Source organism: Vespa mandarinia, chromosome 3 (assembly GCF_050613455.1).
Source record: "Vespa mandarinia isolate Hongniang chromosome 3, ASM5061345v1, whole genome shotgun sequence".
Lineage (NCBI taxonomy): Eukaryota > Metazoa > Arthropoda > Insecta > Hymenoptera > Vespidae > Vespa > Vespa mandarinia.
In genome coordinates this window covers 10,638,192-10,655,750 of record NC_140812.1, presented here as the reverse complement: position 1 = coordinate 10,655,750, position 17,559 = coordinate 10,638,192, and the positions used below count along the sequence as shown (strand labels likewise).

General features: G+C 36.3%; 4 protein-coding genes across 6 annotated transcripts in view; 3 read left to right on the top strand and 1 right to left on the bottom strand.

Moving 5' to 3' along the window:
- Positions 1-3,631, top strand: part of LOC118445096 (uncharacterized) — a 54,208-nt gene extending 50,577 nt beyond the window's left edge. Inside the window, exons 2-4 of one of the 3 annotated variants that reach the window (XM_035874075.2) lie at positions 1,271-1,486; positions 1,925-2,189; positions 2,310-3,622. In XM_035874075.2, coding sequence (XP_035729968.1) covers positions 1,271-1,486; positions 1,925-2,189; positions 2,310-2,335 — 507 coding nt within the window. In that variant the 3' untranslated portion in view covers positions 2,336-3,622. Of the gene's footprint in view, positions 1-1,270; positions 1,487-1,924 lie in introns of all 3 variants that reach the window. The other 2 variants (XM_085656080.1, XM_085656079.1) reach the window with 2 other exon arrangements.
- Positions 1-4,738, bottom strand: part of nudC (nuclear distribution C, dynein complex regulator) — a 75,722-nt gene extending 70,984 nt beyond the window's left edge. Inside the window, exons 1-4 of the mRNA XM_035874074.2 lie at positions 4,534-4,738; positions 4,348-4,425; positions 3,948-4,169; positions 3,640-3,831 (exon numbers count right to left, since the gene is read on the bottom strand). Coding sequence (XP_035729967.1) covers positions 3,640-3,831; positions 3,948-4,169; positions 4,348-4,425; positions 4,534-4,608 — 567 coding nt within the window. The 5' untranslated portion in view covers positions 4,609-4,738. The remainder of the gene's footprint in view (positions 1-3,639; positions 3,832-3,947; positions 4,170-4,347; positions 4,426-4,533) is intronic.
- A 557-nt stretch (positions 4,739-5,295) lies between these two features.
- Positions 5,296-10,419, top strand: LOC118445179 (sperm-tail PG-rich repeat-containing protein 2). The gene is made up of 11 exons (XM_085655677.1): positions 5,296-5,430; positions 5,490-5,838; positions 5,896-6,054; positions 6,137-6,358; positions 6,457-6,576; positions 6,684-6,831; positions 6,901-7,133; positions 8,714-8,870; positions 9,237-9,355; positions 9,551-9,747; positions 10,308-10,419. Exons 4-11 carry the CDS (start codon positions 6,185-6,187, stop codon positions 10,417-10,419), a joined length of 1,260 nt encoding a protein of 419 aa, XP_085511803.1. The 5' UTR covers positions 5,296-5,430; positions 5,490-5,838; positions 5,896-6,054; positions 6,137-6,184.
- Positions 10,420-10,975: 556 nt separating this feature from the next.
- On the top strand, positions 10,976-13,417 carry LOC118445091 (myrosinase 1-like). The gene is made up of 7 exons (XM_035874067.2): positions 10,976-11,295; positions 11,380-11,516; positions 11,625-11,882; positions 11,981-12,164; positions 12,332-12,711; positions 12,821-13,059; positions 13,135-13,417. The coding sequence occupies exons 1-7, from the start codon at positions 11,043-11,045 to the stop codon at positions 13,301-13,303; spliced, it is 1,620 nt and encodes a 539-aa protein (XP_035729960.1). The 5' UTR covers positions 10,976-11,042; the 3' UTR covers positions 13,304-13,417.
- Positions 13,418-17,559: the final 4,142 nt, after the last annotated feature.

Genomic DNA, 17,559 nt, shown 5'->3' with positions numbered 1-17,559 from the left:
TTTTTTTTTTTTTTTTTTTATTATGGATATACAATGAACGTGTATAAATCTGACTTTTGTAAAGGTGATCATTGTAAAAATTAGATAGCACGATTCGAAGTTGAGCGTTAAATCGATTATCGAATATTTCCAAAGCATTGATTAAAGCGATCCAATACCTTTCGTCGATGGTCTATTATTAATTAGCGATCTCGTAGTATCACGAACGTGTATTATTATACCGTATGAGTTCGCATCGATCGTTAGAACTCGTGCGCAGAGAAGCGTTGGGGCCCTGGATTTTATGTACGAGCGAACAACGCGCGCGCGGAATTCGAGAGCGTCGTTGTGCAACGATAAAACCGGAATGTCGGCTCGCTTCGATGCCCCCGGCAGACGACGAAATTCTCTTCGATCTTCCTCCGAGGAAGGAAGAATAACAGTGGGGGGATTTAGAGAGGGAGAGAGAGAGAGGGAGAGAGAGAGAGAGAGAGAGAGAGTATGTGCTCGTTCATACATACATAAATACGAGGAATCCTCAAAATTGATCGCAAGATGAATAACAGATTTACTATAAATTTTGTTCGAGACTTTGTCATTAATCAGAAATAATATTTATCGCCTGTCTCCGTTTAATTCGAGAAATCGATTATACTTTGGTTAAAGTTCACGAACCGATGAATTTATATATATATATATATATATAAAAAATAAGGGGGAGAAAAAAGAAGAAGAAGAAAAAGAAAAAGAAATTATTACTTTCGTACATTCAAAGAATTAATTTGCCACTTATTATCGCGTCAAGGAAGCTTTTAAAAATTTAAATAAAAGTATATAAATTATTTACATTACAATTATTATTGGTAATTAATGGGATAAAGGTTTGAAAAAAAAAAAAAAAACTTTGAGGCAAGAATGTTAGTCGTTTTAACGTTTAAGAAAAAAAAGCAAAAAAGGAAAAAAAGAAAAAAGAGAGAGAGAGAGAGAGAGAGAGAGAGAGAGAAATATTAGCAAGAAATTTTACGCGTTCGCGTTTACGGTGACACGAAAGTAGAGCTAAAATCTTCTGCCGTTGACGCGAGACCAACGCCGTATACAAGAAGCCGTCGCATTTTCTGGTGACAGATAAACGACGTGCGGTTGCAGGTGGAAGACAGACATGCGGGCGAGACGTAGCCGTGCAATCGTGCGCTGCATTATCGCTTGTGCAATCGAAGCTTCACGTCGATTTACGTCGCTTATTTCTTTATTCTTTTTCTTTCTTTTTTCTTTTTTTTTTCTTTCTCTCCAGATCGAGACGACGGCGGTGGCAACGGATAGCCCGCTTTCCTGGCACATCCCAAGGCCGTCCTTAGGATGTCCCAAGGCTGGACGAATCGAAAAAGATAGCGAGAATGGAAGCTGGGCACATCATCACCACCACCATCATCATCATCATCATCATTTACATCCTGATTCTCCATCGAGAGGATCAACTTCGTCTCAGGGATCCACTGCTAGTACACACGTTAGTATTTCTATTACTTCCTTGATATTATAACTCAAATATATTTTCCTTCCGAAGGTTTATCTTCTTTCGTCAAAGGTATTGTATTATATAAGTACATATATATATATATATATCTGTATACAATAATTTTCATTATAATTTTTCCGGATTCGATGATTTTTAATCGTGATATTAGAAAAGATTTTAATCGAACGCTTCCTCCTGGAAATACAAGCGTTAAAAATACATTTTCACTATATCCTATATCTTAACGAACTCATTAAACGTACTATTATTACTCATTCTCTCACAACAAGTTACTTTCACCGTTATTTTGTAAATATTAATTAGTTACACGTAGTTTCTTAGTATCATTTATCGAAAAAAAAAAAAAAAAAAAAAAAAAAAGAAAAGAAGAAGAATAAGATCGAATTTCTTTTTGTTACATTTTTACAGAGCGCAGCATCGGGAACATTGCTTCTTACAGCCGCAAATTTGGCCAATCTCGCTGCAATGCATCCACCAACGGTAACAACGCCGAAACAGATGGATACAGCATCGGTGGCAAGCAGTACGCATTTTACGGTCGTGAACGGCCTCGGAAGACCGACCACCGTCTACAGGAAGTCCTGGTGTGCGAGGAATCAGCTCACCGTACTTGTCTGCACGATGAGCTTCCTCTTCATGGTCGGCCTCCTAGCGGGGATCCTCTTCATGGAAAGTGAGTGTCTTTTCGCAATGAACGTTACCACGTTCACGATCATTGTAATTTCGAGGAGAGACGAATTTTCTCGAGATATAGCATCCGGGAATCTCTCTGGTCTTTTTTTTCTGATTACAGTGAGGGCCCGCGACAAGTACAATTAGGCCGAGATCGAGAAATCGAGAGAAGAGAGCGAACGTGTCTTTGGTCGTCGTGAAAGCATGCATGCATGCATGCATGCATATATACGTCGTAGTAAGATCGAACTTTCAAGGAGAGAAGTAAAAAAAAAAAATAAAAAAAAAAAAAATAAAAAAAAGAAAAAAAAGAAAAAGAAGAAGAAGAAGAAGAAGAAGAAGAAGAAGAGCAACAACATAGAAGGATCCTTTCGATGATAATCGAATACAACTTGCTACGAGTCACGACGAGTTACTCTGTTAACTTCGTATTTATATAAGCGCGAGTCTTGTAAATCGCGTTTTTAATGAGTTAAGACCATTCGCGGTAGAGATAGAATTTTAAGCCTTAAGTATTGCACCCTGTCAAAAGTGCGGTACGTGAATTCCAGTAATTACATTTGTGTAATGAGCGACCGTTTCAAGTGAGCGAACGCGGCTGATAGCATAACAAGATCCTCGCGTTATGAACACTTGTATTATAATTTATGCTGTTGACTAACGAAAACCTCTAGATCGTCGTCCGAATCTCAATGTTTACGAAATACGATCCAGAATTATGTAGGACAACGAAAAATATCAATTAAGATCGTAGATTATTATTTCTTTTTTTCTTTCTCTCTTACTCTCTCTCTCTCTCTCTCTCTCTCTCTCTCTTTCTCTCTCTCTCTCTCTCTCTCTCTCTCTCCCTCTCTTGATTTCTAATTGTTGATTAACACGGTTCTCGAGCGATTTAACGTTCACTGTAAATCGCGTTCGATGTCCTAGCTAAATTGACCGATAAAGATTGTCTTCGATCTTTAAAAATTTTACAGGCAGCTTAAAAATATCGATAAAGTGAGACGACGACATAGAATATATTAACTATTAGGAACCGTAATTTAATTTTTACTAACACGAAACGCCTAAAATCAAACCTGGATTATTCCGTCGTGGTGTCGTTCCAGGATTCAATATTTTGGAAAAGAAATGAAGGGCGATCGCGTCGATCGCACTTCACGACTGTGATATTACTTGCGTATTAATTAATCGTCGATTCAACAAGAAACTGTCGAAATCTATTGCATTGCATTTTTTATTTATATCCTTTATATCACCCCACCCCGCCCCATTTCCTTCCGAACGAATACACATTAGGATAATCAATCGTTCTCCGATTATAGGGTAAGTAAATACGTTTCGTTGTGAATAAAGCTATATAGTAAATAAAATTCTTATGTGTTTAAAAACAAAAGAAAAGAAAAAAAAAATCCAAATGTATTAAAATAATTTTAATTCGTACAAAAACTTACCTCGACTTCTTGAAGAGTCTGCGTCCATCTGTAATTTGGCATGTCTGCACCATTGCCGCTATTAGGCCTTAATTTATTTTTTTCTTTCTCATCCTCTTCTTCGTCGTCTACTTCTGCATTATCATTCTTCAATTCACCATCGGCATTATCACCACTAGGTCCAGGAACAGCAGCTGCTTCTTTAGATAATTTCTATAGGAAGAACAATCATTGTCAGCCATATTGATTCTAACATTTATGTATATATTATGTATATATTATGTATATATTAAAAAAAAAAAAAAAAAAAAAAATAATCAAATACTTACTTTATTATCTATCTCTTCTTGTAACTTAGCTGCCTGCTCATCGGTTAATTCCACTATTCTAGAATCCGTATCCATTTGTTCCTCTTCGTTTTTCTCTTCTTCCTTTTTCTTTTTCTCCAATCTTTCCTTGCGTCTTCTTTCTTGTTCTGCGCGTTCAGCTTTCTCAGCAGCAGCTTTTGCCAAAGCAGTGGCTTCGTATTTTTTAAATTTCCCAGTGACAAGCTAGAAAAATTCACATTATACGATATCATGTCGTTCATTTTGTTTCGATAAATAATATATGATCTTAATTACTTTTCACGAGATAATATTTTAAAAATAATATAGATATATCGATAAAATTCTTTCTTCTAGAAAGGTCGAAAAAATGAGATGGTAAAATTGATTATGATTGAAATACCTTCTCGGCTGCACCTTCACCACCTCCTGTGTAAAAATCTGTTTTCCTTGCCAAAAAATTGAAGATCGTATCTAAGAGCTGAAAATCAAGAGAAATTTGTAACGAAAGAAAAGACATTTTAGAATAGTAAAGTGATGTTGCTGCAACAATGACATAACCTCAACCGGTAAAACGTAAGTAACTTACATCTTGTACACCACCTTCATGCTGCTGGGCCATTGCCAGCAACATTCCGTCAAATTTTTCTTCGTTCTTTGACATCGTACAGTATACTTTTTTAAAATCTTATTAAAAACTATTTAAAATATATCGCGAGAGAAATTACAAGCACCAACGTCGAAATAAAGCACTACGTTGCGGTGTGTTAATACACGTTTCCTAGACATACGGACAAAAGAAATGGCGCATGCGCAAAAATACTTGCTTTTTATTGGTCGAAATTCTCTCATTGAATTCGAACACCTGTATTAAAACTACCGTCGATATTGTCACGAATATAAATAAATGACAATTCATTAATTTTTTATTACTTATAAAATTTCATTCACATTGAAAAATTCATTTTAATTATATTATCCATGAAAAGGTTTTTTTTTTTCGTCGATCGAGATAACAAATACTGAAAAGGAATAATCTGCAATTATCGACCAAACAAACTCTCTGTTCTGAAATACCATTGGCGACCTCTGTTGAGATGAGATCTCTATGATTTCTATCGTGGGTTGCATATCGACAGGCGCTAAATATTTTTAACTCGTGCGATGTTTGCGAAAATTCAATTAGTTGAAAATATAATTATTAAATTATTACTTTCGCATGATATTCTCTATACATGATATTTGACATCATGCACGATTCTCAACTGTTCCAAAATTTAGTTACAATCTATTTACGATCGAGTTTTTATCTTGTTATCCATGAAAAATTATTTTTATGCAGGTTACGTCGTGTGTATCATAAAAATTGGAATTATGGCATACGATAGGGCCAAAAGATTTTCAAAATTAATTACACAGACTCCTGCACATGTCGGTCCTGGTACTTACGATGGATCATTTATATCAAGGCCACCAAGAGATTTAGGTATATAATTATCATAGGGTATTAAATTTCAATGTTAAATTATTCGTACCATCTTTCAGATTGTCGATATCCTTTTTTAAATAGCACAGAAAGAAAGACTTTGACTATATCGAGAGACACAATTCTTTTCCCAGGACCTGGTTCATACGATCCAATTGAACCACAACGGCACATTCCAGAACGTAGAATCGTTGAACGATTTTCTATATCAATTTCATCTTATTCATTTTCAATGGCTTTTATAAATTTCAGGGAGGTGTCAGTATCGATTACACCGATTCCAGATTAAAAGAGAAAATTTACGAAGGACCAGGTCCAACGGAATACGTTCTACCAGATGATCTATTTAAAAAACCACCAGGAAAGATTAGATCTCATCCTGGCACTTGGAAAGGAGCACCTGGAAAAGTAAAATGTTTTTAATTCGTTCATATTCGTCATTTATCACCGTCATGTTCTTTTCAGCTATGGTTAATAAAACCACCACGTTCGATCATAACTCCTGGAATATCGGTACCTTCCAAACGTGACGTTTATGGTTATGATATTAACGAGTACGGAATCCTTGTGAAAATTTCACCTATCGAAGATGAACCATCTTTCATATATGATATACCAAGAAGAGTAATAACGATTCTACATTATAAAATTTAATGATAATAAGTTATCAATATTAAATAAACTCAATTAAATTTTTTATACGCAGGACGAAAATTTTACTACTATCAGATATAAAGGAAACTTTTGGAGTAGAATGACTGGAAGAGAAGAGAAAAGACCCTTCGTTACGCCAGGACCAGGAGACTATGAGCACGAAACGAAAAAAACTCCAACTCAAATTTACGATGAAAAGTTTAGGGAAATAAAAAGGGCTACGTCAAGACAGTCACGTTATATCGAAACGATGTATCGTCGAAAATTACGCGAAGTAAATTTATTTCTTAAACATTTTCCTTTTACTTCGACGTACACGATAGTAAGAGCATTTATTTATTTTTTATTTTTTCTTTTTTTCTTTTCTCGTAGGGATTGCCAGGTCCAAGTCATTACGATCCACCTAAAAGCACATTTGAAAGGTATAAGAAGATCAATTGTAAATGCGATAAGTATACCTTAGAACCTCCATCTTTTTATCAAACTGCAAAGGTAATAAAAAAACAGGAAAGAAAAAAAGAAAGAAAGAAAGAAAAAAAGAAAGAAAATAATCTCGTAAATATTTCATTTCATTTCACATCAATTTCATTTCGATACAGAGATTTGAATATAGAGAGTGTACCGATATTCCTGGTCCAGGAACGTACGAAAGCAATAAACCAAAATGTTCTTTCACTCACGTACGTCGAGCGCCATTCGGAAGTCTCGTTTCTCGATTTAGAGAGATTGCTGATGACATTAGTCCAGGTTACGATTTCTATTCTCGGATATTTCAATATCTTAAAATATTTATAATTCAATCGAATATAATTCTAGCACCCGATAAATATAACGTGGTAGTAGGAAATATTTCTTATGAATCTGCAAAACTTTATAAAAATAATTACGAAAGATCAATATGTCGTACAACATCGGAAAAGATCGTGACTCCTTATAGGAAGAAGAAATTAATCAAATATAAAGAAGTAAAAAAAGTTTCTGAGAGAAGTTACGTACATCATGCTGTTTTTAAATCAAGAATAGATAGATTTCGTAGAGTTGTTAAAGGGGTAAGCATTCATACGTTCTAATAGTAAAAAAAAAAAAAACGACCTATAGATAATATTAACATTAATTATTTCGATATAAGGTTAATTCGATTTCAAATAATCCATTTAATCATTCATGAAGTCAAACGTTTACGCTTGAGAGATGTTAATAGATATTTCCAGTAGATAATGATTTAACATAACGAAGTAGAGAAATTCCGTAAAGGTAAGTTTAGTAGTAAGGTTAAGTCAGTGGTCAGACGTGACACCGAGGATTCTTTCGATGGAATCTGGAGACTCGGATAGAGCCAGGTAATCCTCAAAGCGCAAGGTAATCAGGAGAACCCGAGACGAAATTAATGGCAACGGATCGAAGCGTTGCATCTGTACCCGAGGCGGTTCGAAGCCAGGATCCAATTTAGCCGTTAATCGAGAGAGAGAGAGAGAGAGAGAGAGAGAGAGAGAGAGAGAAAGAGGGAGAGAGAGTATATGTTGGGACGATATTCGACGGTTCAACCGTAGATAGGCTTGCCTAGAACGGTCAAAGCTGTTCGGACTTTTCCTATTTCCTGTTTCTACGAAACGTGTTTTCGATCACATTCTAAACATTCGAACGTGAATAATATTTTTCATCTAAGTCTATACGCAAACGTGATTGTTCTAAACTATATTTATCAAATTATTTCATCAAAGAAAGAAAAAAAAAAAAGAAAAAATTTGTTTCGTTTGATTAATTTTATAGAAAATATTTCTTTATATTAATAAGGATCTATCCAATAAGATATCAAATACCAGATGTCAGAGATAATTGATAAGAGAGAGAGAGAGACAGAGGAAGAGAGACAGAGGAAGAAAGAGAGAGAGAGAGAGAGAGAGAGAGAATTGTTAAACAAAAACATCTAGAACACGGATGATGGCACGGACGATGAAGCAAAGAGAGACATCCAATCGCATAATTCTCTAGTCTTCGTTTGAGCGAGGTATTCGCGAGTATGACCAGACCCGCTTTCGACGAAGTCATATTTACATAACGTAGGGAAGCGTCGTAACTCTGCGAGCCCCCGGAAATGACGTTCCAACGTGCTCTAGGGGTCATTTCTACGCATAGTCCGCGTGGCTGCCGATGTAGCCCGGTGAAATCACTTCCGGCTCAACGAGCCGGAAATTCGAGCCAATCCCTGCAATGGTCTCTCTCTCTCTCTCTCTCTCTCTCTCTCTCTCTATCTCTCTCTCTCTCTTTATCGTTCTTTCTTCTCTGTCTATCAGCAAAACGCAAATTGCGGATTGTTCGAAACATCGTCCGTGTTCGTATTTGTCTTTCGTCAAAAGAGACTATCACCTGACGAGAAAATCAAATTGGGCGGACGATATGATCGAATTGTCTTCGTTAATTAATAAATAGATAATAAATTTAGAACTGACCTGAATTTAAATTCGACCTGCGAAAAAAGTCTCTCTCTCTCTCCCTCTCTCTCTCTTTTAGATTGGTCCTTTCTTCTTTCTCCTACTTTTTTTTCTTGTTATTCGTTTTTTTTTTTACTTTTTTACTTGTTTTTTATTTTTTTTTTCTTTTTTTTTTTTTTTTTTTTTTTTTTTTTTAGATCGATGCGCCAGATCCTGGAGCTTACGAAGCTTTAACCTCCTTCAAGGCTAATCGTGATCGATGCGACTTCCTCTGCCGACGTTTGGCTCCACCCTTCCTTTCGAGTGCCCGTCGTGTTCTCGAGATTACCAAAGGAATCGATATGACAGTACCAGGTACCTCCTGTCATTCGTATATTCGTATAAATTATATTGATGATTATTTTAAGAGCACACAAGATTATTGCGAGCCCTTTTTCGTCCTTTTTCTTCTTCTTCTTCTTCTTCTTTGTTTTTTGTTCATTTTCTTTTTTCCTCTTCGTTTTTCTTCTTTTCCTCCCTGTCGTTCCTACGACGATATTTTAAAACCACATCCTAAGATGTGGGATCGCATAATTTTCTTAGACGCGATAACTCCTCCATTATTCATCCTATCATCTTAATTCATGGACTCTGTCAGTCCAACCACGCTTCTTCTTGCACGAAGCAGGAAGCAATATCGAGCGAGGACAATGCCTTGATTTTCATACTTTTTGTACCTAGCTTCGACACATTATACCATCCTGTATGACATATCAAAAGGAGTCAAGGGAGGTGTGATATCGTATTCACGACGTGATAAGGAGAAAAGAACGAAGATACCTGGACCCCAGTACTATTGTGTAAGGTGTTCTCTTTTTTAAGATTCCATTCTCATCTCTATTTTTTTTCTTTTTTTTTTCTTTTTACCTTCATTTCTTTCATCTCTCACCAGCAAGGATATCAGAGTGCGCACTTTACCTAGGAATATAGAAATATGTTCATTTCCTTTTTTTTTTTTTTTCTGCTTTTCCTTTTCAATTTCATTACGTTTACAGATAAATCCTTACATCGAGTCGTCTGTATTGAAGAAATCTTTCAACGTTACTTTGGGTAAAGAAAAGTTCATAGGGGAAACGAAAAGTGTAAAAGGTCGATTGCAACGTGGTTACACGAGGAAAACACTAAGATGTTTCTCTACATCTTACAAGGATTATCGACATTGTCCTATAACGTGTTTGACAGTATCGGGACGGTGATTCGCGACATTTTTTTTTCTTTTTCTTCTTCTCTTTTTTTTTTTTTTTTTTTTTTTTATATATATATATATACATAAAAATATTAAATTCGAATTTATCTATTTTGACGATATACAGAGAAAGTTCAAAATGGAAATCCATTATTCTTTATTTATATTGAGAATTTTAAATCGATCGTACAAAGTCCTATTTACTTTGTAGGAACGAGCCAGGATATTGCGTGCTTATGGCACGCGAGAATAATGTCGGATACTTCAGATAGTGATATATGAGGTACGGCTACGTACCATCAGATGACTAGATGGCTAGCATCCCGTATTTCCATAATATTCCCCGTGTAAAACGGGAACATGCGTCGCTGAAAGCGGCATAAATGAAAATCTTCCATCACGTGTCATTACGTGTTGTTGCGTCGCATCGTTGTTAACTTGCACATTTTTTCCCTTCCCCTCACCCCTCCCCACCCCACCCATCCGCCGACTCACCTACCACCCACCGCCCTCTCTCTTTGCCTTTTTTTATATTTTTATCTTTTTTTCTCTTTTATTTTTCATAGAACAAATTCAACGCACGAACGAAAAGATTACAAATATCCGTCTATTTATTTTCGTTTTGGAGAAAAAACGGTGAAAAATGGTGGAGTTAAAAAGCAACGCGTATCTCTATGATCAAAAAAGTACGATAAAATATAAGTTGTTTTACTCTTTTCTCTCTCTCTCTCTCTTTTTATTTTTCTTGTTCTTTTCCTTTGTTTTTCATTCTATCATTTTATAATTAAATCTACGGTATCGAATTGTAAAGTATAAAATTTGGTACTTTTAAACGATCGTTAAGGATATCGATTGCATACCTTTTAACTTCCGGTACGGTGTTAACAATTAAAGATCGACCAGTTTAAACCACAGGATGCCCATAATCAGTCACGTCTTGACAAGGGTTCGTAACAAAGGTTACGCTTAGTTGTAGGCTATCGTTCTAAAGAGTTGTTCCCTTATAAAAGGGAATAGACCGAGGACTCGGATCAATACCACGAAGGGTTCGAATAGAATGTCTCGATGATAGCATATCTACATTTTCTATAGTTTATGTTGCTAAGTTAAAACAGCAAATTTGTTGTTTGATATTTTTTTTTTTTTTCTTATCGTAAAGAAGAAGGTCAAGTCTGTAATTAGTAAAAGATAAAGAGTAACGTAATACTTTTCATTATCTTTATGCGGAAAAAAATGTACCATGAGTTTACATTGAAACGTTGCTGGCTATAGATCGTTTTATTTTTTTTTCTTGCGAATGTATGGTTGAAAAAATGTGGCCTTTTCAAGATACAGATTATTTTTTAATATTTAATATAATTTCGAAAATAATGCTTTTTTCGATAAACGATGACGACACGGATTTGTCTGAATCAAATATGATTAAGGAACATACTTTTTCGCCTTATCAAATAGATTTAGTAAACGCTTTAACAGTTGATATGTTTCCAAATGAATTTAATTTTGGTGTTTCTACGTCGGCCTATCAAACGGAGGGTGCTTGGAATATAGACGGTAAAATAATCTTTATTCCTTTTTTTAATGAGAAATAAAATTCGATGCCAAGTGATATATCATTCGTTTTTATTTCACAAATAGGCAAAGGAGAATCCATATGGGATCATATGACACATTTACCTAATCAAAATTTTATTTATAATCGAAGTAACGCCGACGTTGCTGCTGATTCTTATCATCATTACAAAAATGATATAAAACTTGCTAAAGATATAGGCGTGAGTGATATTCGTAATTAATATTAATCAAATTATTCGTGGCATCATTTAATTGTTGTTTTTTTCTTTTTTCTTTTTCTTTCTTTTTTTTTTCTATTTTCGCTTTAGAGTAAAATGTATAAAATTTCAATATCTTGGCCAAGGATTTTGCCGAACGGTTTACACAGTCCTGTAAATTTAAATGGCATTCGACATTACGAAAGTGTCATCAATGAAATCATCGCGAATGGAATGACACCAATGGTGACTTTGTTTCATTGGGATTTACCTTATACATTGCAACAAATTGGTGGATTGTCAAATCCATTAATCATAGATTTTCTCGTTCAATACGCTATGATTGCTTTTGATTCGTTTGGCGACAAAGTACGTATTATTCTCTATTGATTTTATTTTTAACGTGATCATCATTCGTTAATCGTAATTATTTAAAAGAATTTTTAAATTATTCTCCTTTGGTTCAGGTGAAATATTGGGTAACGATAAACGAACCATCCGTCTTATGTCAATACGGATATGGCAGCGATCTTATGATACCTGGATTAAATCTATCTGGAAGAGCTGATTATATTTGTGGTCATAATCTATTATTAGCTCATGGAGAAATTTACGATATTTATCAAAATAAATATCAGAATAAACAAAACGGTAAGACGATAGAAATTAACTTATTATCTGTCTAGTTGGAATAAATTTTTTTGTAACGTATGCTTATCGCCGACATTAGTCATTCAAGTAAACACGTTGATTATTTTAAAGTAAGTCAGTTAATTTATCTATTCTATTTTATCGTTCGTTAAATATTATATTTTTAGGTAAAGTAGGTATCGTTCTCAATTTAAAATGGTTCCTACCAAAGGATCCTAAATCAATTGATGATAATTTAGCTGCAGAAAGAGCTTTTCAATGGTGGAACGGATGGTTCCTTAATCCATTATTTAGCGAAAAGGGTGATTATCCAGAATTAATGAAGAAAATGATCAGCGATAATAACGTCTCGAGATATTTATATTCGCGTTTGCCCAATTTCGAATTTTATGAAATTCAGCAGGTCCAAAACTCGGCTGATTTTCTTGGCATTAGTTTCGGCAGAAATACTTTAGTACGTGGCAACCAGCCAAATTCCAATGAGATATCCTTTCAAAATGATGCTCAAATAACAGAGATACCTATGCAAAAGGAAGATTCTGTTAAAGTAAGTACGACTGAATAGGTCTCGTCTCTCTCTCTCTCTCTCTCTCTCTCTCTTTCTTTTTTCCCCTTTACCAATCATTATTTAAATACGATATTTTAATTTAATTCAGATTGATCCGTCGACACTCGCGAAAATTTTGAATCGCATAGATAATAACTATCAATTACCACCAATCATTATAACCGAAATTGGATATATGGACGATGGAAATGCCAAGGATATAGCTAGATCTAATTATCATCATGATCATTTATCTGTAGTTTTAAAAGCTATGAAAGATGGTATCGACATTCGTGGCTATCTAATTCGTTCTTTCATTGACAGTTTCGAATGGATGATGGGTTATACGTGAGTGTTTTTAACTTTAACGATTACTTTAAATCTAGTTATATTAAAACTCAAACTATTAATTTTTCTTGACAGTGTTAAATCCGGTATATTCAGCGTGGACTTTGCTGATAAAAATCGTACACGGCGACCTAGATTATCGGCAATAGTTATTAACGATATTTATAAAAAGAAATTTATTCGAACAATGAATGATATATATGGTCGTGAAATAATAGATTCTCAAGTGGTTCGGCATACGTAATGATGAATCATCATAATTAAACGTACAAAAGTTAATATAATGTATGAGTAAAACGTTATAAGATAAGAAAGAAAAATGATTTATTTAAATAAAAAAGAAATGTATATATATATATATATGTATGTATTTATTGTTTACTATTAGATTTTTCTCTTTCTATCATGAATTTGATCAATGAGATATACGATTTAATTTTCTCCTTTTTCGTAACGACTTCGAATCACACCCTCGAGGCTTCAAGGTCTTCCTCATCGTACAGTTAGAATGGCATTGGCTATGGCATAGTCGACCTGCTAATTTCCTCGCGTAATCGTCGCGCTCAGCTTGTCGGGAAGCAATTCCACAGATTCTTGCCTCCGAGGAATGTCCCTTTGATCGTTTCACTAACGTCACTCTAACGAGAGGTGATGAATAATTCTCAACGCAGTAACATCCGCGAATGGTTTCGAACAGTAGTAGTCCTTTGAAATGATTACGTTTTGATTCTTATATCATGTTTCGTGAAAATACGGTTTACGAAATGACGTTCAAATTGAAAAATTATATACCAATGTAATTATGTCTCTAAACATATTAAAATATCATAAATTTATATAAATGGTAATACTTTTCAAATCTATTTCATCAGAATTAATGTGAAACGATCAAATAAAAATTAATAGGATAAATAGATCGTATAAATTCATTGTGAATTAATTTAAAATCATATCAACAATAATTCTGAAGTATTAACAGGCAAAAGAGACTTAATATTCTAGGTGTCGTTCTATAAGTGAATACGTCGTCTAACTCCCATGAACAATTTCACTTGACGTTTGTCAGTGGCGTAAAGTGATTCGCGTACTCCATTAGCCGGTATATCTCGAATCTGGCGCTGATAATGTGGCCGTAGGAAACTAGCGACGAGGACGACATTACTACGTTCACGTCCCCACGTCGGACAGAACCAAGGGTATCAATCAGTGGTACATGAAAGGGGCGCGGTTTGGCTACGTCTGTCGTAGGATCTCGTATTGTCTGCCTTGGACAGATAGACAGCTTCTGTGCATCAAGTTCCTACGTAGGTACTATCCCTATCTGATCGAGTTCCTGTTACTGAAAGTATTGTCGCATTCGCCTTCTCTCACGGGTTTCTTCCTCTTTCATTCTCTCTCTCTCTCTTTGTCTCTCTCTCTCTCTCTCTCTCTTAATTCTCAGCATCCCTATCTATGAGGGACGTTTCCTCGTGTAAAAGACGTGTACTTCGTACGAACATGTTCCAAGAATGTACGCTTGGCACTGATGGATACGATGGTAGCGAATTGTTTCCCCGACAACTGCGAAACGGAGTTTTACTCTAAACTCCCAGACATAGCAATCTTGGTTTTATTCGATTTACCTAGCTGGTCGTTGTAATGTTAAACGTACAAAATAAAAGAACGAAGTTACGATCTGTTCGTACGATGTTTTTCTTACTTTTTATTATTTTTTTCTCTTTCTTTTTCTTTCGAGAAAAAGTCGAGAAAAAATTATGAATATTGAATTTTCATTTGGAAAAATAATGCGATCTTTTATATGGACTTTTTTTTGTAAACTTTTACAAATATTCCAAGCTTTAAGTCAAATTTTTACGTCTTTTAATTTAACAAATGATTTATCCTTTCACGTTAAAGAAGTTTAAACTGGTAATTAGTTGGTTCTCAGGAAACAGGAAAAGGAGAGTACACAAAGTTCAGACTACCCATGTAAGAACGAATCCTTTCTTAGAACTCACGAAAAGATGCACAACAGAGAGTTGGAAAACAAAAGGGAGTGACTAGCTTTCCGCTCGGCTGTGTCCCTTTTTCGCGAATAGTGCAGCCACTCGCGAAAAGGCATTGTCCGCGTGCCAGTAGCATGACAGCCACGCGCGTGACACAAGTCACCGGAGGAGAAAGATAGGCCTTCGAGAGAAAAAAAGAGATGAAGAGAGAAAAAAAAAGAGAAAGAAAGGAATAGGACGGTGTATGAAGGAAGGAAGGAAGGAAGTAAGAAGGAAACACCCTTTGATTTCTCGCCAGTTCCAAGTGAATCCCGTGATAAGTCCGTACATTTTCTCTCACGAGGAACTTTATTCTTTCACGTTCGTTTTTTCTTTTTTTTCATTTTTCTGTTCTTTTTCTTTCTTTCTTTCTTTCTTTCTCTTTTTTTTTTGTTTTGTTTTGTTTCTCTCTTTATCCACATGCTTGTGCGTAAGTATGTACGTTATATATATTAGATATTAGTCGACACCTCGGAACAGATCCGACGAAGAACGAAGCTTTTCGATAAAGCAACGAAGCGTTAACAAAGCGGGAACAAAGCTTGCAAGGTGCGAAGGACATTTTAACAATTGAAATCAGTTATCGAACGTAATGAAGCGATCGTTCTCGACCTTAAGTCGAAATAAAATCATTCCTTTCTTCTCTTTGACAAAGTGAAATTTCTTATTAAGATTGGAGGAAATAAAGAAGAAAAAAAAAAAAAGAAAGAGAAAAGAAAGAAAACAAAAAACAAGCATCTCTCTTCGCTCACAAGACAAGATATTTACTAGGTAGGACTCGCAAGATTCTTGAATTCTCACGTACTATCGAGGATTAAAAGAGAGAGGGAGAGAGAGAGAGAGAGAGAGAGAGAGAGAGAGAGAGAAAGAGAAGGCAGGAGACGGCCCCTTTATCTTTCTCTCCACGCTTTTGCAAGTTGCCGATGCACGCTCGCGGAATTAAAGAAAGAGGGTGATGGAAAGAGAGAGACAGAGAGAGAAAGAGAAAGAGAAAAAGGGAGAAAAAGAAATAGACAAAGAAAGAGAAGATTGAAAGGAGTTGGAAGCTTTTTGCTCGCAGCCGCCAGGACGATCTTCTGCCATTTAGCCAACGAGCCGAATGTCTCTGACTCATCTTCCCGTTCGTTCCTGACTATCTTCCCCTAAACCACCCACTGAAATCACGCCACACCCTCACTGCTCCTCCTTCTCTTCCTCCTCCTCCTCCCCCTCCCTCTTTCCCCCTCCATTCTCCCTTCCTTCGCGCGCCAGCCATCCGTGCCCCCTTTCAACGATGCATTCGGTACGTCGTCGTAACTCTTGTTCCATTGAATCCGAGGCGACCATAAAATCGAAGGTTTCTTCAGGTCGAGCCACCGGAGATGGGGATTTATGTCTTCCACGTAGCTGCGACGTCTCATTTCCGGAGAGACTCTGTCTAGCCACGAAAGCTTTCCTAACGCCCGACCGAAAACCTTTTCGCGACACTTTCCTCTTAAACCTTCTGAAACTGACAATAAAGATGTCCGCTTGAGAAAAACGTCGTTCGCTTCGTAAGCAGAAGGATGTTCCTAGATGAAGATCGTTTTAATGGCTCGTAATGATGAGAAATTAGTCGAAGAATTATGATCGGGGATATTAATATCTTCGCTCGTAATCAACGATAAAGCGAAGGAACAATAGTACGACGAGAGAAAGAGGTATATGTATATATATATAGAAAGAGAGAGAGAGAGAGAGAGCGAGAAAATGAAAGAGCGAGAGAAAAGGAAGAGGAAGAAGAAGAAGAATTCACGTGGACGTCTGGCGTGGACAGGACGCTCTCGTTTATGCGGCAGCGAGTTCAACAATCGCGTCTGCCTGAAGGGTGCCTCGTTCCAAGGGTAGGTGGCAGATATTTTTATCTCCTCGAGGAAAACGGCAACGTACTCGCGAAGCATCCGCCGTTGCATCCGGACAAGACAGTGGCGAGCGGTGCTTTCAAAAAGGATGGAAAAAGATAGATAAATAAAGATAGAAAGAGAAAGAGAAAGAGAGAGAATTTCGTATCATCATGAGTCGAGGGTGCTGGGCCTGGCCTCACTGTTATCGGTAGGTACGAACTTGAAAAAGAGAGATACAGAATCAAAAAGAGAAAAAGAGAAAGAGAGAGAGAGAGAGAGAGAGAGAGAGAGAGAAAGATGGAAAGAGAGGGGGAGAGAGAGAGAGAGAAAGAAAGGGTGCGGACATTTAAAATGCAGATTAGCGAGCGGAGAAACGAGCGCAAACGCAGACGTAAACGTAAGAGCGCTCTGGCTGTGCCGAGTGTTTTATTGAGGCTAGCTTCCGTTTTGCGCTGCCCTTCCCTTTTACCATCACCACTACTACCATCGCCATTATCACTAACATCACCATCACCAACATCGTTTACCTCCTACTTCTATAGAAAGTCCTTCCAACTCTTACGGACCTCCCTTTTGCGTTCGCTCGACCGCTCCGCTGATGCCGCGCCAGAGAT

Excerpts from the sequence above, each read along its gene's own strand:
- LOC118445179 (XM_085655677.1), top strand. The coding sequence starts at position 6,185 with ATGACTGGAAGAGAAGAGAAAAGACCCTTCGTTACGCCAGGACCAGGA. Across the intron at positions 9,356-9,550 it reads CTGGACCCCAGTACTATTGT|ATAAATCCTTACATCGAGTC; the intron begins GTAAGGTGTTCT and ends TTACGTTTACAG. Across the intron at positions 9,748-10,307 it reads TGTTTGACAGTATCGGGACG|AACAAATTCAACGCACGAAC; the intron begins GTGATTCGCGAC and ends TATTTTTCATAG.
- LOC118445091 (XM_035874067.2), top strand. The coding sequence starts at position 11,043 with ATGGTTGAAAAAATGTGGCCTTTTCAAGATACAGATTATTTTTTAATA. Across the intron at positions 11,296-11,379 it reads GGGTGCTTGGAATATAGACG|GCAAAGGAGAATCCATATGG; the intron begins GTAAAATAATCT and ends TTTCACAAATAG. Across the intron at positions 11,883-11,980 it reads TTGATTCGTTTGGCGACAAA|GTGAAATATTGGGTAACGAT; the intron begins GTACGTATTATT and ends CCTTTGGTTCAG.